This window comes from Antennarius striatus, chromosome 18 (assembly GCF_040054535.1).
Source record: "Antennarius striatus isolate MH-2024 chromosome 18, ASM4005453v1, whole genome shotgun sequence".
Lineage (NCBI taxonomy): Eukaryota > Metazoa > Chordata > Actinopteri > Lophiiformes > Antennariidae > Antennarius > Antennarius striatus.
In genome coordinates, this window is record NC_090793.1 from 1,678,908 (window position 1) to 1,700,172 (window position 21,265).

At 42.0% G+C, this 21,265-nt stretch overlaps 3 protein-coding genes across 4 annotated transcripts; 2 read left to right on the forward strand and 1 right to left on the reverse strand.

Annotated features, from left to right (window-relative positions):
* The first annotated feature begins 179 nt into the window (after window positions 1-179).
* Window positions 180-4,360, forward strand: LOC137611829 (uncharacterized). Of its 2 annotated transcripts, XM_068339938.1 has the most exons (3): window positions 180-316; window positions 1,347-1,420; window positions 1,543-4,360. In XM_068339938.1, exon 3 carries the CDS (start codon window positions 1,661-1,663, stop codon window positions 3,761-3,763), a length of 2,103 nt encoding a protein of 700 aa, XP_068196039.1. In that variant the 5' UTR covers window positions 180-316; window positions 1,347-1,420; window positions 1,543-1,660; the 3' UTR covers window positions 3,764-4,360. The 2 variants fall into 2 exon arrangements, with proteins under 2 accessions (XP_068196039.1, XP_068196038.1); XM_068339937.1 differs by lacking the exon at window positions 180-316 and having other exon boundaries at window positions 1,264-1,420.
* A 283-nt stretch (window positions 4,361-4,643) lies between these two features.
* crfb16 (cytokine receptor family member B16) lies at window positions 4,644-15,524 on the reverse strand. Its single transcript, XM_068340712.1, has 8 exons — window positions 15,453-15,524; window positions 11,923-12,407; window positions 9,562-9,691; window positions 8,897-9,087; window positions 8,288-8,412; window positions 7,914-8,061; window positions 7,545-7,774; window positions 4,644-5,610 (listed from the first exon to the last, which is right to left on the reverse strand). The coding sequence occupies exons 2-8, from the start codon at window positions 11,990-11,992 to the stop codon at window positions 5,509-5,511; spliced, it is 996 nt and encodes a 331-aa protein (XP_068196813.1). The 5' UTR covers window positions 11,993-12,407; window positions 15,453-15,524; the 3' UTR covers window positions 4,644-5,508.
* Window position 15,525: 1 nt separating this feature from the next.
* On the forward strand, window positions 15,526-20,363 carry cldn15la (claudin 15-like a). The gene is made up of 6 exons (XM_068340713.1): window positions 15,526-15,543; window positions 15,657-16,017; window positions 18,766-18,930; window positions 19,108-19,189; window positions 19,262-19,375; window positions 19,918-20,363. The coding sequence occupies exons 2-6, from the start codon at window positions 15,801-15,803 to the stop codon at window positions 19,997-19,999; spliced, it is 660 nt and encodes a 219-aa protein (XP_068196814.1). The 5' UTR covers window positions 15,526-15,543; window positions 15,657-15,800; the 3' UTR covers window positions 20,000-20,363.
* The last annotated feature ends 902 nt before the right edge of the window (window positions 20,364-21,265 follow it).

Genomic DNA, 21,265 nt, shown 5'->3' on the forward strand with positions numbered 1-21,265 from the left:
TCTGTCTGTCTGAGACCAACTGAACGAGGTCTTATCTCCTAACTTGAACATCTAATCAGGGTTCAACTGGTTCTGATTGGGTACAGAGATCCAGTTTTGACCCCAGAGAGACGGAACACTCCCAGATTGTCCTTTTCCGCTACTAGTTTTACAACCGTGCATCAGAGAATTACAGATAAACGAACCTTTACAGTAGTTGTTCTACATTTGACTGTCCAAACTTCCTGCGGTAGGACGACACGCCCTGCAGAGAGCGAATCGTATAAAGCCTTGCAGACTGGGTGTGGAACATTCACCCAGCCGGTCCACCTGAGAGGTAAGTCCTCTAATGAGCCCTATGTTTTAAGTTTATCTATTATGCATACTTTAGATTCATATGATCTTTCTACTCATGTATGTTCTTAATGTTATCATCTTGACTTTATCTTTCTTGTGTGAAAAAGAATCATGCGTGTTCAAATGTATCAGTCGTGGTTTTAAAGTTTATTATAAATCCTGATTGTTGTGTTCATTGACTCAGCAGCGTGTCGGCGGATTATTTATTTGTCTACTGTTTTACTATTTCCTGTCACATGATGAGTGTTATAGAACTCCATCTGGTTGCGTTATGTGTTGTAGAGCTTCACAGTTGAACCTGCAGACTGTCAGACTGTCAAGTTCTCGTCTGGTTCTGTTTTTTTTCACATTCTAGCAACACGCCTCCTGTCTGAGTCCAACAACCTGTTGGACAGTATCATAGTCGAGTTAGCCAAAGTAGCTTAGCGCGAGCTCTCCTTAGCAACTCGTTCTACAGTCGCCGAACCTTCACGGCGAACCCTGGAGGAGAATTGATTTTATTGACAGTCATCAGCAACCAGATCAATCCACCTGCCCAGTTCACTGTATGAACCTGGACTGTCGTGGGTCTGTTTGTATGGACACAGACATGAACTCACATTACCTCCTGCTGGAGGCGTGAATCTTTCGCTACAGGTAAAGGTAACGTTGAGAAGTTGTCCCCGGAGACTGATCCATACAAAATTTCTAAAACAACAAGTTCATCTTCTGGCTGTGTTCCCAATTAAACATCTCCGCCTACTGGTGGGCCTGAAGGCACTGGTGACAGAAAGTAGACCAGTAAAACCAGTTTCACTATCACCCAGTTGTATAAGATTAACTGGCCTTTCAGTTTCTTTATGATTTTATGGAAATGACCTCAGAAAAAAAATTTGACATGATATTTGTTCATGAAATCTTGCTTGTTGAGGAACACCTGTGGTTCAATCAAGAGTCTGTCCCTCCTGGTTGGGATGGATGTCCAGTTCTTGGAGCTCTGGAAGTAAAACTTGTTCATTATTCATTTCCAGACGGTGAGTCCACGCATCCTGTTGTTGTGGAATCATCAAGTTCGAAAATTCATTTCTTCGACGGAGGACGTGAGGTAAATGTCAAATTAGCTTTTGATTGTATTGATCTGAGGCCATCAAGGTCCAACAGCAGGATGAGGTCTTCTGGTATCGAAGACGATATCAGAAACAGGTTATTGTTCTTTATCTGTTCCAGATTCGGACCTGAAAGTACCGAGACCAACCAGATGGATGAACTTCTTAAACCACCCAGAGTGTGTCATTAGATTTCCAGTCAACTTTTCCTGCAGTCCATTCAGCAGATTCACGTCAAAATGTTTTCAAAGCTGAAGTCAGGCTGGGACAACTTTTCATCGAAGGTTTCATCGTTGTTGCCAGGAGCGAAACCAGACTCCTATGAAGAAACGGAGCCCAGCGTGTCGTTTTTGACACAGTGTTCAACAGCATTTTCAACGTACAATCACGTGTCAGAATCCTATAAACGTATTGCTGATTTTATCAAAGGGAAAAGCCAGTTAATAGAAGATGAACCGAGTCCTCTCCCTGTTTATAAAATTCCTTTGAAAGATGAGCAAATCGAAGTTTCTGGCTGCAGGTGTTTTAGTTTTGGGAAAGAGTCCACGAAACACAATCGCACCATAATGGTTCTTGGAGCAACCGGTGCTGGGAAGTCAACTCTGATCAACGGGATGATCAATTACATTCTAGGAGTCGAATGGGAGGACCGATTTCGGTTTAAGTTAGTTGCCGAGGAAATGAAATCACAAGCTGAAAGCCAAACTTCTGAAGTCACCGTGTACAAACTCAACTACCAGGATGGCTTCAGGATGAATTACTCCCTCACCGTCATCGATACTCCCGGTTTTGGCGATACGAGAGGCATACAAAGAGACCGAGAGATCACAGAACAACTACGTAACCTCTTCACCTCTAATGTGGGGGTCAGTGAGATTGATGCCGTTTGTTTTGTAGCTCAGGCAGCTTTAGCTCGACTCACGCCGTCGCAGAAATACGTGTTTGATTCCGTTCTCTCCATATTTGGTAAAGATGTGGCTGAAAACATCAGAGTTCTGGTGACATTCGCCGATGGCCAGCGACCACCAGTTCTAGAGGCGATCATAAAATCAGGTGTCCCATGTCCCAAAACAGCAGACGGGCTTCCAAATCACTTCAAATTCAACAATTCAGCGTTGTTCGCACACAACCAATCGTCTGACTCAGACGATGACGGGGGATTTGACCAGATGTTTTGGAACATGGGGACAAAAAGCATGAGGAGGTTTTTTGCGGCACTGACTGTTATCGAAACCAAAAGTCTGATGATGACACAAGAGGTTCTTCGAGAAAGACAGCACCTGGAGAACTCAATTGAAAATTTGCAGAAGCAGGTCAAAGTGGGATTGGCTAAACTGGAGGAGATAAAAGAGACAACGGAGAAACTGAAAGAGCACGAGGCAGAGATCAGCAGAAATGAGAACTTTGAGTTTGAAATAAATGTCATCAAGCCGCTTCAAGTAAATATTTCTGGGACTGGAAACTTCATTACCAATTGCCAAACATGTCATCATACCTGTCACTATCCCTGCGGAATACCTAATGATGATGGTAAGAGAGGATGTGTTGCAATGGATAGAAATGGATTATGCACCGAGTGTCCAGGAAAATGTGTTTGGAATCTTCATTTTAATCAAAAGTACAAATGGGAGTATGAAGAAGTGAAGGAAAAACAGACTGTAAAAGACCTAAAGGAGAAGTACCTGAAAGCCACGGAGGCAAAGATGCCTGTCGAGACACTGATTAACAGACTTCATGCTGAGTACGACAATGTGCAGACAGAGGTCGTACAACTGATGATGAAGTCAGCAAAGTGTCTGAACAGACTTAAAGAGATAGCCCTGAAGCCAAACCCTCTTGCCACACCTGAATATATCGACATGCTCATCGAGGGAGAGAAATCTGAGGCCAAGCCGGGTTGGAAACAACGCATTCAGTACCTGATAGCGACACGAGAAAAAGCAGAGTACATGGCTAAAGTAGAACGAGGAGATGACCTCCTCCAGAATCCATCCTCTGAGATCCAGAAAGCCAACGACACTGACATCCAGGACAAGACTGACACCACCACCGACACTGAGACCGACGTCGATACACACCAAGACGAGGCAGAATCTGTTGCCAACGACGACCCAAACGATGGAGAAGATGAGTCAGAGTCTGTTGCCAACGACGACCCAAACGATGGAGCTGATGTTGATGGAGGACAAGAGGAGTTAGATTCTGTTGCCGACGACGACCCAAATGATGGAGCTGATGTTGATGGAGGACAAGAAGAGTCAGATTCTGTTGCCAATGACAACCCAAACGCTGGAGCTGACGTTGATGGAGGACAAGATGAGTCAGAGTCTGTGGCCAACTAAGGATGGACCATGAATTTCATACCAAGACCAACAATACAAATCAACAACTGATGCCAACAAAGGTTTGAGCGGTGAGCTTCGTACAAACAATGGAAAGTCTGATACTGATGCTAGCACTATGACCACAAACATGATGCTAAAGTTGTCAAGTCTGATTCTGATGCTAGGTAGAGGTGATAGGAGGAACCTGAGGAAAACCGAGTAGAAACATTTACAGGTTCTTGGTCCTTCAGCTCTGGGGGCTCTGCTGCTGTGTTGTGTCTTAAATAGTGACCCTCTGAGTTACGAAGTATGATTCTAACTGCTAATATGTAATTGACCTTGTTTACGATTGAAGATCTTGTCATAGCTGTGTATTGGAGAACTACAGGTTCCATATATTTCTTACATAAACCAGGTTCTGTGAAAATATGATTCGAACAAATATTTTTACTTCATCTTTGTTCAGTAACAGCCATTTATACACATCACTGTCAGTGTTTTCTTTGTTGTAGTCTTAATCTGTGTATTGGATGAAGAGGAGGTCAATGCAAATATCACCCTGTTAATGTGTATGTTTAAACCACGATCAAATAATAAAATGAAAGTTTTATTACAGCTTGTAGCTTCGTTTCTGCGTCTTGATAAGGCAGTGTGCATTCCTGAAGGAGTTTGCAGGTTGCAAATCTGACTTGTGTGTTTATTAAAATTTATACATTTATGTACTTGTATTGGTTTCATTTTCATATCAGTGAAAATTGCTGATCATCAATCAATCATTTAAAATCATCACATTCTGTTATTTATAGAAAATACAACAATTAGTGATGACAATTCTGATTAGCTTGCTGCTAACTCTTCTTTAAATATTCTTTTTTTTTTTACTGTTTAATAGCAAACTTTCAATGTTTTGTTATTTAAAGTGATAATTTTGATAAAATGATGTCACATTGATATGTAAAGATTCACCACCAGGTTTCATTGGTTACTGTCCAATACTGTAATTGTGCTAGCAGGTACTAGCATGCTAATTATGAGTGAGGACTGCAATTTTTTATTTTTTAAAACTTCTTTATTAAGTTTTCTGAATATGCAAATTATAGTAATCAGACATGCAGCACTTTCAAATCCTAGACAGAAAATAATTACATTGAAATCACAATATGTATAAAAATAGAAATCCTTACATGATAAATAAACAATAGCATCAACAAAACGTGACAAGAAACCACAAAATAAAATACAGAACACTGATGTGTTCATCTTTTGTTTCATTTTTATAACAGCAGCACAAATAAATTATATAACAAAATGGGAAAAGACCACTTTAACCTGAGCACTTCAATACTTCAATATATACGGATTCCAGCAACAATTAAACCACATTTCTACAGTGTTTTACGAAAGATAAGATATACTTTATTTATCCCAAACTGGGAAATTTAAATACAAAATTTCTGCTATTACTATTTCTATTCTATTTGTATTTCTATATAAATTGCTGCAAACAGAACAATGTAAAGAAACAGAAACCTGTCAACCCAACAGAACCTAAAGGGCCCTTGAAATGTCTACCCCCCCCCCCCTGGTGTGTCCCTAATGCTCCACCGTACCTCAGAGTAGTTGGGTGTTCATTTTTGAAATACATCTCCTCATGTTCTAATACTTCCCACTGCTGTTGAATGCACCAATGAGAGCTGAGCTCAGCTGCATCTACTGTAAACATGAAGTACTCCACAACATCCACCAATGGAGTCCTTTAGGTATTAATACTCTAGACGTAGCAGTTTGTCCTGTACCACGCTGACCGGCTCACAAAGCTCCGCCTCCGTTCTGTTGCTCTGGATTTGAATGTCCCAATCAGAATCCTGCAACAGAGGATTAATTTAGTGATAGACTATTAGTGATGGATTTAGATGATAGACTACATGTCAGACAACTGTCACCACCTGCTGTAGGTTCACATTTATTCATTATTGATGGGGTCGTCCTCTGGTAGGAACTAAATGATGTAGGAACCAATGTCGTCCTCCTGTAGGAACTAAATGATGTAGGAACCAATGTTGTCCTCCTGTAGGAACTAAATGATGTAGGAACCAATGTTGTCCTCCTGTAGGAACTAAATGATGTAGGAACCAATGTTGTCCTCCAGTAGGAACTAAATGATGTAGGAACCAATGTTGTCCTCCTGTAGGAACTAAATGATGTAGGAACCAATGTTGTCCTCCAGTAGGAACTAAATGATGTAGGAACCAATGTTGTCCTCCTGTAGGAACTAAATGATGTAGGAACCAATGTTGTCCTCCTGTAGGAACTAAATGATGTAGGAACCAATGTTGTCCTCCTGTAGGAACTAAATGATGTAGGAACCAATGTTATCCTCCTGTAGGAACTAAATGATGTAGGAACCAATGTTGTCCTCCTGTAGAAACTAAATGATGTAGGAACCAATGTTGTCCTCCTGTAGGAACTAAATGATGTAGGAACCAATGTTGTCCTCCTGTAGGAACTAAATGATGTAGGAACCAATGTTGTCCTCCTGTAGGAACTAAATGATGTAGGAACCAATGTTGTCCTCCAGTAGGAACTAAATGATGTAGGAACCAATGTTGTCCTCCTGTAGGAACTAAATGATGTAGGAACCAATGTTGTCCTCCTGTAGGAACTAAATGATGTAGGAACCAATGTTGTCCTCCTGTAGGAACTAAATGATGTAGGAACCAATGTTGTCCTCCAGTAGGAACTAAATGATGTAGGAACCAATGTTGTCCTCCTGTAGAAACTAAATGATGTAGGAACCAATGTTGTCCTCCTGTAGGAACTAAATGATGTAGGAACCAATGTTGTCCTCCTGTAGAAACTAAATGATGTAGGAACCAATGTTGTCCTCCTGTAGGAACTAAATGATGTAGGAACCAATGTTGTCCTCCTGTAGAAACTAAATGATGTAGGAACCAATGTTGTCCTCCTGTAGAAACTAAATGATGTAGGAACCAATGTTGTCCTCCTGTAGGAACTAAAGGATGTAGGAACCAATGTTGTCCTCCTGTAGGAACTAAATGATGTAGGAACCAATGTTGTCCTGTAGGAACTAAATGATGTAGGAACCAATGTTGTCCTCCAGTAGGAAATAAATGATGTAGGAACCAATGTTGTCCTCCTGTAGGAACTAAATGATGTAGGAACCAATGTTGTCCTCCTGTAGGAACTAAATGATGTAGGAACCAATGTCGTCCTCCGGTAGGAACTAAATGATGTAGGAACCAATGTTGTCCTCCTGTAGGAACTAAATGATGGAGGAACCAATGTTGTCCTCCTGTAGGAACTAAATGATGTAGGAACCAATGTTGTCCTCCAGTAGGAACTAAATGATGTAGGAACCAATGTTGTCCTCCTGTAGGAACTAAATGATGTAGGAACCAATGTTGTCCTCCTGTAGGAACTAAATGATGTAGGAACCAATGTTGTCCTCCTGTAGGAACTAAATGATGGAGGAACCAATGTTGTCCTCCTGTAGGAACTAAATGATGTAGGAACCAATGTTGTCCTCCTGTAGGAACTAAATGATGTAGGAACCAATGTTGTCCTCCTGTAGGAACTAAATGATGTAGGAACCAGTGTTGTCCTCCTGTAGGAACTAAATGATGTAGGAACCAGTGTTGGCCAGGTACATTGAAATTTAATAAATAACAACTCACCAACAATTAAAGTTACGAACAGCTAACTGTGCTAACATTAATTTAGCTTGTTTTGTAGCTAACCTTCCTTTGCATAGTGAAGCATCACGGACTGTAACACTGACCAGTGAGTGCGGCAGCGACTCCTTGAGGAAATATTTCTGACAGGCTTTGGGGTTGCAGCGGAAGATGGACCAGAAAACGCTGGACAGGAGCCCCACCACGAAGATGATAGTGACAGTCAGAGTGATCGTCCTCCTACCAACTTCATCTGGACCTGCAGCTAAACAAAGGAAGACGTTTCTGCCCCGCTTTCTCAGCTGAAAACCAGATGAGTCCAGAAAATCCTCAGATCCTGATTTTTAGGTAAAAAAAACTGAAGCTAAGGAAAATATCTTTAGACATGGACCCAAAGACTTGATGGTGTGTTATCAACAACATTATGTCAATAAAGTTTATGACAATTCAAACATCACACAGGTGTGTGTTTGTACCTCTGATGGACACACACTGGGTGTCAGTGCTGCTGCTGTGGTGGTGTGTGTCCAGGACAGTCTGCGCTCTGACGCAGTACTCAGATCCCTCCTGCAGGGCGGCGACATGCAGCTCCTTTTCCTCAGCTGGCATCATGTATACGGCATCCTGAACAGGACATAGAGGAAGACACTTCTCTGATCCTATTGGTCTGTGACAGGAGATTTACTTGAAAAGATTAATGTGTGTAAACAAGATGTGGAGAATAAAAGAAAGAAAAATGGTGAGGAAATAAAGGAGTGCAACAAAAAAGTAGAGAAGAAAAGACAGGAATGTCAAGGAAATCAGGAGAACAATGGAACCAATAAAAGAGAATAAAGACATGAACTCTGACCTGAAGCTCATCGCCTTTCTTCCACACCATCACCGTGACAACAGCAGTGGCAGGAAGCTTATCGAATGACACCTGAAGGGCGTCGCCCACTGCCGTCACCGCCATCTGTGGGGCTGTCAGGGACGCTGCCAGCGTGAGATTCAAAGTCAGTCGTTAAAACGGGTTCAACATGAGCTCCTCCTATGCAGTCGGGTCGAAGCGGCACTTTGGTCGCCGTATATGCTGATGACGCTGTGTTGTACATCACAGCTCTTTAGCTTGTGGAACATATTTATTAATGAACTGGGGTGGAGTTATAACACCATTGGGTTCGATAGTGGTGGCAATCTATGACAGCACTCCATTAATGGTGTACTATGACCACCCAAGAGCCCCTTAGAATTTTCACATGTAGCAGAGAGCAGCATTGTGGATAGAACTATGACTGAGCATCTAAGTTTAGTAGCTAGCTTATAGCTATGTTATTTTCCAAACAAAAAGCAGGTATGTTTTGCGCTGTCATCCCTGCATCAGGGGAACAGAAGTCTTGACATGTTGGGTCTGAATTGCCCAATTTCTCTAGGAGGTTGAACCAACCACAATCTGTTACGTTTCTCGTTAGCGTCTTACTGTTTTTGCGGTTGAAAAGACGGTTGAGCATGGTCCAAGGTGACGTCTGGGACCCGCACCGGGCTTTGACACGGAGGTTGTAGTCAGAGTCGGAGCCCAGGTCAAAGGTCAGATCACACTGAGTGTAAGGAGTCATCTGACACTCGGGAGCGTTCACCCAGCTGTCATTCAGGATGGTCAGCTCGAACTCTCTGAAAGACACGGCGATGGATTCAACCTGATGTCTTTAGGGACTGGGTTTTGACCAAACTACTTACTAGCGCCCCCTAAAAGCCACAATCAGCAACAAATTCAGCCAACGTTTACTACTTTGCAGTTTGAACACACTTTTTATTGGTTAGGGATAGGCAGAAATGGTTAGCGTAGTGAGCCGACATGGGTTTCAAGATTGAGTTTAGCAAAATACCGACGTTTGCATTTACTACAGGAAGTACTACAGGAAGTACATGTTACTTATCAATATACAAAATAATCTCGCTGTGAAATGACCTGAATTCAACAGGAAATCACTCATCTTGAATTCAGTGTTCATTCAGCGATACTCCATCTAAATCCGTTATCTACGGGATGCTACGTGCTGACCGTTCACTGACGCCCTGGTCCAGGTCTGAAGCATCACAAACAGCCGTTTGATCAGACAGTGAAGATGGTAGAACGTGACTCACCCTTGGAACTGGACTGAGTACAGAACTGTAGTGTTGCACTCCGCCTCTAGAGGGCGCCACTTCAGGACGTGTCTCATGTCAACGGACTCCATGAAGACATGGCCAGGAGGCGGCAGCGTCCAAACGTCTGCTGGAACAAAGAGGATTAATGTTCGGGCGTCAGCTGATGGAAAATCAATGGAAGTGATTGATTCGGATAATTAGAAGCAACATTTTTATTTCCTGACCTCCATCCGGATTAAAGATTGGATAAAGAGTCTACCTCAAAACCACTGATGGTTAAACTGGAAATACATGAAGACAGACACCACAATGAAAATAGTCAATATAGCGCAATCCGGTCCTTTTTTCTCAACGACTTTACACCTTTTTTCTCAACGACTACCGCCCGGTTGCACTCACTCCCATCCTCATGAAGTGCTTCGAGCGGCTAGTCATGCAGCACATCAAGTCTGCCCTCCCTTCAACCCTGGACCCCTTTCAGTTTGCTTACCGGTCCAACCGCTCAACTGATGACGCCATCTCTACTGACCCACATTCAACCCTCACCCTCCTGGAGACCAAAGTCTCACACCCCAGAATGCTGTTCATGGACTTCAGCTCAGCATTCAACACAATCATCCCCCAGCAGCTCATCCACAAACTGGACCAGCTCGGACTCAACACCTCCATACACAACTGGCTGCTGGACTTCCTGTCAGGGAGACCACAGGCAGTCCGAGTCGGTAACAATATCTACCCAAGGATGCGTTCTGAGCCCCTTCCTGAGCCCCCTCCTCTTCACTCTTTTGACCGATGACTGTACACCGACATTCAGCTCCAACCTCTTCATCAAGTTTGCAGACGACAAGACTGTGGTGGGTCTCATCAACAACAACGATGAGACAGCCTACAGGAATGAGGTAGGCCTCCTGGAGGCTCCACTCCCTCCCTGCTCTGCCCCCTGCCATAGCCTTGAACTCTACCCTCACTTTGCCCTGCCCTCCCCCCAGCACCTGACTACCGATCTCTCTCTCCCCCCATCAACTCAGGGACTGGTCACACGTCACTTCCCCTATGAGATGGGTCAGAGAAGACTGCCATTTCATCTGTGCTGTATGTCGTGTATATGTGGTACATTTGACATAAAGCTGACTTTGACTTTGTCTGTTTCAGAAGGTGTTGTGTTCGTAGCCTCTATCGTTACCAAACTCTGTTGGAGGACAGACTTGCAAACATGAACTTCTACCAGAATCCCTGCAAACCTGTTTAGTGGGAAGTGGTTTCCTGCTAGCAGGTGACGACAGTTCAACGTGTTTGAGCTTCAACACCGGGGGGGGGGTCAAACTCATTTTCACCGGGGGCCTAATCAGCATAACGGCTGTCCTCAAAGAGCCAGATGTAACTAATAAAAGTAAGTAAATGTAATGTAAAATAAATGTAACTACTCCTCAACGTTAAATAATTCTAATTTTTATTAACATCAAATATGAAAATCACTTCAAACACAAGTTAGGACATTAACTTGGTCAAAGTTAAAATGGGCTTCATTACTGCATTGTGGGAAATGTAGTTTTTGGTCAAAGCACAATATTTGACCTACTCATTTTTAAACACTGACCTTTTATGCTCTTGTGGGCCACATAAAATGATGTGGTGGGCCACATTTGGCCCCCCGGGCCTTGAGTTGGTGTTTTACAACATTTTGCTTCTTCGGTAGGCTCTAAAAATGTTTCCTCTTATTTGTTACGTCAATAAAAGTAACAAATAACAAATAAGCAGTTGAATGGAGCTGCTGATTGGACGGAGGATTGGGAGGCGCTGGAGGCAGATGTCCACCAGAACCACATACTGATTTGCCCCTGGTTTATTGGCTAATGAAAGCAAGTCGGACACATCCTGAATGGACATAAGTCCACGAGTCACGGATGCTGAAATCAGGACCTCGAGTTTTTATGTTTTAATTTGAGCTATTTATGCATATTGGTCCTTTACAAGTCTTTAAATGGAGCCAATGGTTGCCTGCAGGTTTCTATTTCTCTCAGTTTGAGCTACAATCTGATTCCAATAAAGTTGTGACATCATTTCCAACAAAAAAATGGATCCAATCAAATGCTAATACTAATTTCAGAGCTATAGGATATTATTTTATTAATGACTCACGGATCAGGCTTTGGGGTTAACCACACCCAGTCCTGTTTTAATTACTGTTATTTACGCTTCATTGTTTTCAATCACGATTTCTGTTCAATTTGTTTAAAAAAAGAAGAAGAAAATCTTCCAAAAATTAAAATAAAGTAAAAATTTATTCGGAATAATTTTCCTCAAACGCAATGAAATTACTGTGGATATATTCTGCTGCATGTGTGGAGGTGAACTCACAGTTGATGGTGTCCAGCAGGGCCATCATCATTATCATTGTTATCATCGTCATCATCATCATCATCATCATCAGGACCAGAGATCATCAGTAGCAAAAAAGGATGAAAGAAATCACATCGGGTCTAATGGTTCCAGACCCATCCGGCGTCCGGCCTGGAAATCAGATCCGGGACATGAAGCGATCCAGACTCCCATCCAGAAGCCCCTCACAGAGAACTCTTTGCGAAGATCTGCACCCGTTCCTTCAGCCCATCCGCGACAGGAAGTTCTTTATTTTACGTCTGAGGGGGTCTATTTCTTCTACCTCCAGTCCAAACTTGTGGCGTCGTAGGACAACGGCGGTCTGCGTTGGGTCTGCAGAGAAGAGTCGCTGTTTGCGGATGTTGTCGGTAGATTTTTGGGGCGTGGAGCCGGTCGGACTTGTTCCTCAAACTCCCGCAGGGCTTCAGCTGTCATTTTCAGGTTTAGTTCCAAACACCTGTCCCCTAGAGACAACATGGAGGCTTCAGAGCTCCTGGCATGTCAGGGTGCCGCTGAAATGATTTCTGTCTCTCAGAATGTCAGATATGAAGTCGGACTGCTTTCACTTAGAACGCCAGAACACCGGTACCAACGCACCCGATGGGACTTCTACTCGTGGTCGCACCAGAGTGAATGCACTGATTCTACTCCAGTGTTCAATTTGAAAACCAAATCATGCTCATCTTAGTTAGAATAAATCAAATATTTCACACAAAAGGGGTATCCCTGTTTGCCAGTAGGTGGCGGTGTCACTGCGACTGATTGTTGACAGGTGGATGACTTCAGGGCGCGGCTGTCGTTCTACACGCAAACTTTTGGTCATGCTTGAACCGTTGACAGGTGAGCGAACAATCAAATATGTCCACACCCGTGTAGTCACACAAAAAAATCTACGATAACACCTCATCGCTAACGGGTTTGAGGGTTTACTGATTGAAGTACGACAAGGAGTTCAAAGTAGGACAAGAAAGTAGGACAGGAAAAAAAATTAATGCTAAATTCAAAATGGCCGATTTCCTCTTGAAGTTAGGTCATGGTTTCAAGATGCGTTTTCAAAAATATAGGAATGATCAACATGCCCCCCATATCTTATATTAAATACAAGAAGTCCTCAAGATATGGACATTTGACTTACGAACATTCGTAGATACGAACAACTGAGCACCGCCATGTCCAGCTATGCAGTTCCCCTTTCTGCCACAACCCCCACTGAACAGCGTAAAGTTAACACCCCATAGATTCAGATTTCACGTGTCATGTTAACATGACTCAACAAATCTCAGATTAAGCGAACAATTTGCTATTTTATTAATTATTGACGGGGTCATTCTCCTGTAGGAACTAAATGATGTAGGAACCAATGTTGTCCAGGTCAGGTTTCTGTCTGGAAGCATTTACCGGTTAACTCTGAATGTTTTGTAGGTGGCACGGTGGCGCAGTGGTTAGCCTCACAACACGGCGAACCCGGGTTCGAGTGCACCTCTGTGCGGAGTTCCTCGTGCCCGCGTAGGTTCTCTCCGGGTTCTCCCGCTTCCTCCCACCTCCAAAAGCATGCGCTTCAGGTTGATTGGCCGTTCCAAATTGCCCGTAGGAATGAGTGTGTGTGTGCATGGTTGTATATCTTTGTGTGTGGCTCCGCGGTGCACTGGCGTTGTGCCCGGAGTGTCCCCCGCCTCACGCCCTATGCTGCTGAGATTGGCTCCCCGTGACCCGCTGAGGCGGATATAGCGGTGGTAATCTAAAGATGACTGACTGACTGTTTTGCTGGTTGATGTTAACTATTGGTGGATTAACTGAGAAACTTAATGAAATAAAACAGTCAACAAACATAAAGGGGCGTGTCTGACTTTTGATGACCAGGAAGTGACATCAGCGCATCATTCATGTATAAATGTCCTGTAATTGTTTCTGGTCAGTCTGAGGGAATAGATTGTTAGTATTTAGGGTAGTAATGACATTTAAATTACCTCAAATGGAGATTAGAGATCAAAATCTAATAAATAACAACGTACGAAGAATTCAACTTACAACCACTCAAAATCAGTTGTGTCTGTAGGTTGAGGACTACCTGTGAACATTTCCTGTTGCCAGCAGTTGGCGCTATGTTTCTTGCTGTATGCAAGTGTGTGACCAGAAAAGCAGCACTGATAAGAAAATACCTTTGTTAAGGAAATGTTTGTCACATTTTCAATTCTCTGTTATTTTAGCTTCAACAGTTGGTTTTATGGTAATTTTATTCATTTATTTTTCCTGTAAACGTAAAAATGTCCTCTATCTTTGCTCATATACGCGATCATCATGAGGCAGTGTGGTTTGTTTCCCATCTTCCTCACGCCTCTGCTTCACCCGACAGAAGACATCCAGACTTTGGACTTTCATGTCGATCAAACATTAACTGTCATCAGCCATAAAGCTATAAAACCTACAGCGACTCCTACAACCTGCTAGCATCAAACATCAGCTGCTGCGGTCTTTAGCCCATTCTAAACTAGCAGCGATAGTATTTGGAGTCTTATAAATAAGCTAAAAGTCCGATTTAAACGTTGGCAGATCCTCTGATGACACCACCAATCGTCCATTTCTGACGACAGTCTGAGATTAGCTGTGGTGACCGAGTGATGTTATCATGACGCTCATTCTCCTCTACTTCCTTATTTGGACACAAACATGTTTATTGTCCTTTAATTCCTGTTGCAGCGTCTAATCTTTTTCATCAAAAGTTAGCTGTGATCAAACCGACGGAAGAGAAAGCTGCAAACTATGGGCTGTTTTCTTTGGACGTGGGCCAGCTGTCAGACGCAAATACCGGAAAGACGTTCTACCGGTTGATTACAGTTGAGGACAAGAAAAAAATGCCACAAACTTTGCGGCAATAAAGTTTCTTATTCTGGTCTTCAATCGTATTCAAATGAGTTTTAGCATGATGCTAGTCCCATTAGCAGTTTCACCAGTTTTAACTTTTGTACAAACGTCTACCACCTAAAGGCTATCTGGTTCCGGTGGAGGTTTAGGGGCTTTTTTGTATTTTTAGCTCCATCAGTCTGCATTGTCAGGCTGGATGCTGATTGGCTGATGAACCCTCCAATCAGTTTACTCCTTTGTTGTGATTGGGCCATTCAGGTTTAGAGTTTTTTTTGACATTTTAGTTGTAGAACTTTAGTTCTAAAATGTTACGATGACTCAGATCTACATAGTACAGAGTTAGTGTTGGGATACAAAACAAAAACCACACCCACTAAAATATCGCTAACATTTCTAGTCTGGGTTTTAACCTTAAATTTTAGAAACATGCACTTTTTCTTTCTTTTTATAGATTTTTGACTATTATGCAAAAACCCCTGAGCTAACGGGGCGGGGCATGGGACAGGTAAGCTAAAAAGTCATTGATTGACGTATGGATGTTTGAGGAAAATCTTGCAACGCAAAAAAAAACCCCACAAGAAATATCGTGAACCACCAGCAAACACATCGTGATGTTTTTGTTTCATTTGCATGTCAGATTTTATTACCTGTACGATCACCTGGAGAGACTCCTGCTGCCACGCCCACTGTGTGGAGGCAGCTGGATGACATCATGCAGACCTGTGGATGAGTATCAAGGTGATTTAAGGTGTGGCTGCGGCCGTCATCATCATCATCCTCATCATTGGTTGGGAGTAGGAGGTGGTGGGCACCTGTAGGGAGTGGCTCCTAGTCTTTTATGGCCCCTGCAGGGAGTAAAGTCCTCCGGCCGGAGCCACGGTCATCAGATGAGCCGGAACTACCTGAACAACAGAGACCGCCAACCCTGATCCTGAAAGTCTGAAGGCGTCGCTGTTCTCGGGGGTTCGTTGGCGGTTCGTGGAAACGTTGCCATCATGTCGACGGCTGTGGAAGCGACTGGCTTCATCATGTGTTTACTGAGCTGGCTGGTCACCGGAGCGTCGCTGGTTAACGACTACTGGAAGATCTCCACCGTGTCCGGGGGTGTCATCATCTCCGTCAGGCAGTTTGAGAACTTGTGGCATTCCTGTGCTGAGAACAGCGCCGGAATCGCGGAGTGTAGAGACTTTGAATCGCTGCTCGCCCTCCCCGGTAAGACCCGATGACGACCCTTCTGGGGTCAGAGATGTTTTCCGTCCGGGGAACGTGGACGAGGTTCTCCAGGCCTGATGGAGCCTTCAGGATGAGGCAAATCAATCAAGTTAGATTAATTTAAAGCCCCTTTTTCAGGGAGAACCTCTGGAGAACTTTTAGAAGGGTTTAAAATTTGCCAAATTACATTTCACGAAATATTTGGAAGATTTAAATAAATTTGTCGAGCAACAGGAAGTCTTAAAATGAAAATTTCCACATACCTGACGCTTCATGAAGATGTGAGGCAGTGAAACAAGTGTGAAAGCTTTTCGTTTTAACCATTAGTCAAACCTGTAGGACTCTTATCAGACCACAGATGTCGGCCATCGTAGCATGTGGCGCCGCTAGGTCACGGTTAGCAAAGGTTAAAAAAGGAGCTCTCTACAAATCAAAAACCAAGCAGATTCAAGTCGAAGGCAGCGTCACCATGCTGTTCATCTTTTGTTGAGTTAATTTGAGCTCATTCATTTCACGTTCTCCTCAATCGTCACGCTGAACGAGCAGTCGAGAATCAATGAGGCGCCATTTTACACCTCGTCGTCGTCGTCGTCGAAGAAAGAAACGGAGGGAAACTGTGTTCCGCAGTTTCCTATGGGTGTTGGTTCAGAGCTGTGAAAAAGTTCCATGCCCGTGTTCAGGGACACTTTTTTGTCGTAATGAAAATACATTTTAGTCATTCAGTAATTTTCTAAATGTAGCATGGTTAGCTTTGAAGCTTCAATTATTATAATCTAAAATGTGTTTTTGACGCTAGCACAGAGCTCCTTCTGATGGATCTGTTATCTGACATCAAGGGAAAATTGAAGACGTCCGACCAAACTATCTGCTATGAGGTTACTAAACCAAACGAAGCTAAGCTAAACTAAACTAGCCAAGAATAAACTAAACTAAACTAAACAAAGCTAAGCTAAGATACACGAAAGAAGCTAAACAAAATAAATTTAACTAGGATAAACTAAACTAAGAAAAATTAAGCTCAGCTAAATTATGCTAGACTAGACTAAACTAAGCTAAACAAAGATAAGCCAAAATAAACAAAATGAAATGAAAGGAAAAAATGGAACTAAAGTAAACTAAGAAAAAGTAAGCTAAGCGAAACCAAGTTAGACTAGACTAAACTAAAATAAGAAAAATTAAGCTAAAGTAAACTAAAGTAAACTAAGCTAAGCCAAGATAAATGAAAGAAATGAAATGAAAAAAACTAAACTAAGAAAAGTTAAGTTAAGCTAAGCTAAGTTAGACTAGACTAAACTAAACTAAGCTAAATTAAACTAAGCTAAGCTAAACTAAGATAGACTACAATAAACGTAACTAATTGTATTTAGCAATGAAGCGACATCGCTATAGCAACAACTGGCCTATAGCGTCACTATAGGCCCTCTAGTGGTGAGAACGTGAACATTGAACAGTCTCAGAAGGTGTTTGGTTGCAGAATTTTTCTTATGGATCATTTCAGAAACCCAAACCTGGAAAGGCTGTGATTTTACGCCGATGAAAAGAAGGCCTGTGATTGGTCACTTTTCATTTTGATGCCCACAGCACAGACTTATAGACGAGTCTTTGACATTCGATACTAATTATTGATTATCCTCAGCGAGCAACTCACTGATCGTCTCTGGTGAAACTCTGGTGCGCCAGGTTTCTATGATCCAGTAAATGATTAACCACAACAGCTGTGACCCACACACATGGTGTGTGTGTGTGTGTGTGTGTGTGTGTGTGTGTGTGTGTGTGTGTGTGTGTGTGTGTGTGTGTGTGTGTGTGTGTGTGTGTGTGTGTGTGTGTGTGTGTGTGTGTGTGTGTGTGTACAAATGACTTTCGGAGAGTGGGTGAAACAGGAAGTCTTCGTCACAACCCAGAAGAATTTCAAATCACACTGAATTTGATTTTTAGTTTCTTCAAGCCTGGTTTTGTTGAGATTTTCATTATTAAAATAAATCAATAATGTTTCTAAGTGATTCCACACATCACATCATTATAACAGAAACACATGGTAGACCACATCTCTCTACAGGCCTGTTGTTGTCTCCCTGAGAGATCACCTGACGCCACATTGAGAAGTTTAAAAAGTCAGACATTTTTAGAATAAATTTGAAATATCACCAGAATAAAATTATGAGTAAATTAAAAGTAAATAAGTTATTAAAAGCAATTTTATGAGAATAAAATTGTAAATTTACGACATAAAAATTGTACACACATGATAGTAATGTTGTATTACTATGAGAATAAATTTGAAATATTAGAAAAATATTTCCTATTTGTTAAAGAATGGAGTTGTAATATTGCAAGGAAAAACATGTGATATTGTGAGAATAAAGTTGGAAATTTATGAAAATAAAATTGTAAAGTTAGAAGAAAAAAGTTGTAATATTGTGGGAATAAATTTGTAATATTAGAAAACATAAGCAGAGTTGTATTATTACATATTACATATAAAATTGTAGCTAAAACCAAGATTAATTGATTAATTGTTATTATGAGAATATTTTTTTAATATTAGAAAATTTTTGTTTTAATATTGAAAAGTGGAAGTTACAACATTAAAAGGATAAATTTGTAATATAATGACAGAAAAATTGTAAATTTATGAGAACAAATTTGTGATGTGTCAGTAGATTCATGGTGAATCGGGCCATGTGGCCGTTAGCGTGTCTTTGCGTGTGAAGGTTCATGTGACCGTTGGCGTGTTGTTTGCGTGTGCAGGTCACGTCCAGGCGTGTCGCGCCCTGATGATCGTCTCCCTGCTGCTCGGACTCGGCTCCATGATCGTCTCTCTGCTGGGACTCAAGTGCATCAAGATCGGCTCGGCCACCGACCAATCGAAAGCCAAGATCGCCGTCACCGGGGGAGTCCTGAGCCTCCTGGCCGGTCAGTCTACTCAGGAACTAACGGAGGTCATATGATCCGTGACCTCAGAGGTCATGCGATCAGTGACCTCAGACCTGGTGACATCCTCTACTGTGAAATTTCAGGCACAATTTAATCCACTTTTGAATCCACAATTTAACCCGCTGTGGTTGATCTTGACCTCTTCTGTGGTTTCAGGTCTCTGCTGCATGATTGCGGTCTCCTGGTACGCCTACAGAGTCGTTCAGGACTTCTACGACCCGTTCTACGGCGGCATGAAGTGAGTTCGGACCGACCGACATCAGAACATCCGTCAGGCTGAGCTGAGGAATAAACCTGAGTTTGTTTGCAGGTTTGAGCTGGGCACTGGCCTCTACCTGGGATGGGGCGGAGCTTGTCTAGCCATCATGGGCGGAGCCTGCCTCTGCTCCGCCTGTAGGAGGGCGTCATCTTCGGGGAAGAAGACGTAAGTGTTTCACATATTATTTTTCACATGGTTTTTAAATACAGAAAATCCTCCTGAAAAGAAAACACTATTTTTTTTAAACAGTATTCCAAAACTAAGAAAAGTTGTAAAACGTTTGTTTGTTCTGCATTTTATATTGTTTTTAAACTCTGTTCAATTTTTTCATTATTTTAGTTGTATAACAACAACAACAACAACAACAACAACAACAACAACAATAATAATAATAATAATAATAATAATAATAATAAAATTTAATTGATGATAATAATAATAATTACAATAAAATTATTATTATTGTAATTATTATATATTATTATGTAATAGATATTATTATATAATAATAATATTTATATATGATTATTATTACTATTATTATTATTATTATTATTACTACTACTACTATATTGTTATTATTATTATTATTAATATTATATAATTCTGATGATAATATATTATTATTATTATTATTATTATTATTATTTATTTATTTATTTTTAACATCAGTTTAATTGTTATTTTCCTCTCTTCCTGTATTGCAGTGGTTACTATGGAAACCCACCAACAAAAGTCTACACTGCTACAGCTAAGTCCGACCCCGACGCAGCCAGAGCCTACGTCTAAACGTTTATTACCTGTTCTCTCGTACGACATGTTGTTTTAGTGTGGGATGAAAGGAAACCCCATGATGTACAGAACACCTTCACGTGTTGTGTTACACCGTTACGTGTTGTGCGACCACATTTGAAATCCTTTCTTTTTTTTTATCATTTTGTGAGTTTAAATCTGGATTCTTCAGACACAAACTTATGATGATTGTTGATGTCATTCTGTTTAGCTGTTATCTGAATAAAGTTTGTATTATATGCCAGAATAAAGGACTGGTTGTTGTCATTTGGAGCTGTTGCGTCACACGAGGTCGGTGTCGTCCTTGTGCTCTTGTGTCTCTGTCACTTTTTTGTCTCTTTGCTGTGTTTTATTTTTAATTTTCCATCTATTTACATCTTATATCTGTTTTTCCATCACATTTTTCTGATTTTTTTTTCCACTAAGCCTTATTTAAACATCTGAGAAGTTCATCGGGATTCAATGTTTGTTAATTTCAGTATTTGTGTTGTGTGTCTGTTGTCGCATCATTGTGTCCATTTTAATATATAGGCCACACACACACACACACACACACACACATACACACACACACACACACACACACACACACACACACACACACACACACACACATACACACACCGTGTGTTGTGTGTGTAATCTCTTGTGTAATAATGATGATGAGTGTGTTGCAGTAATCCACCTGTCTGTTGACCTGCTGACATGCAGAACGGTGGATTAAACGTGCGCACACACACACACACACACACACACACACACACACACACACGCACACACACACACACACACACGCACACACACACACTGGATCTGACCTGCTGTTCAACCTTCAGACCGACTGTAGACGTGTAAACAGATACATTGACATTACATGTCCGTCCTCCCCGGCGGTGCGTTCAGGCGTCCGGCCCAGACGGTCTGTGCTGCTGTGACACACCAGGACCCCCGGGGGCACCAGAACTGATTTGGGATCCTGGGACCAACTCATCCTGTTCCTCTGAGAGAACTGGGATGGAGTCAGACTCAGGGGGGGGGGGGTGTCTGACTAATCTCCATCCTGGTTCATCACCGATATTTAGTCGTCATGACGTCAAACGACGTCCTGATGAAAGACAACGAATAAAAACAACTTGTTGACTCGCAGTAACTGACTCTGTTGTGGTTCTACGAGCTGCTTTAGTGTCGGCGGTGTACCTCCTGTGTACCTCCTGTGTACCTCCTGTGTACCTCCTGTGTACCTCCTGTGTACCTCCTGTGTAC

What these genes read in the sequence shown, in the direction of transcription:
- LOC137611829 (XM_068339938.1), top strand. Translation starts at nt 1,661, where the DNA reads ATGTTTTCAAAGCTGAAGTCAGGCTGGGACAACTTTTCATCGAAGGTT.
- crfb16 (XM_068340712.1), bottom strand. Translation starts at nt 11,992, where the DNA reads ATGATGATGATGATGATGATGACGATGATAACAATGATAATGATGATG. An exon ending in TCTTTTCAACCGCAAAAACA is followed by an intron (nt 8,413 to 8,896) that starts GTAAGACGCTAA and finishes TCACGCTGGCAG; the next exon opens with CGTCCCTGACAGCCCCACAG. An exon ending in AGAAAGGCGATGAGCTTCAG is followed by an intron (nt 8,062 to 8,287) that starts GTCAGAGTTCAT and finishes TGTCCTGTTCAG; the next exon opens with GATGCCGTATACATGATGCC.
- cldn15la (XM_068340713.1), top strand. Translation starts at nt 15,801, where the DNA reads ATGTCGACGGCTGTGGAAGCGACTGGCTTCATCATGTGTTTACTGAGC. An exon ending in AGTCCTGAGCCTCCTGGCCG is followed by an intron (nt 18,931 to 19,107) that starts GTCAGTCTACTC and finishes CTGTGGTTTCAG; the next exon opens with GTCTCTGCTGCATGATTGCG. An exon ending in CCGTTCTACGGCGGCATGAA is followed by an intron (nt 19,190 to 19,261) that starts GTGAGTTCGGAC and finishes GTTTGTTTGCAG; the next exon opens with GTTTGAGCTGGGCACTGGCC.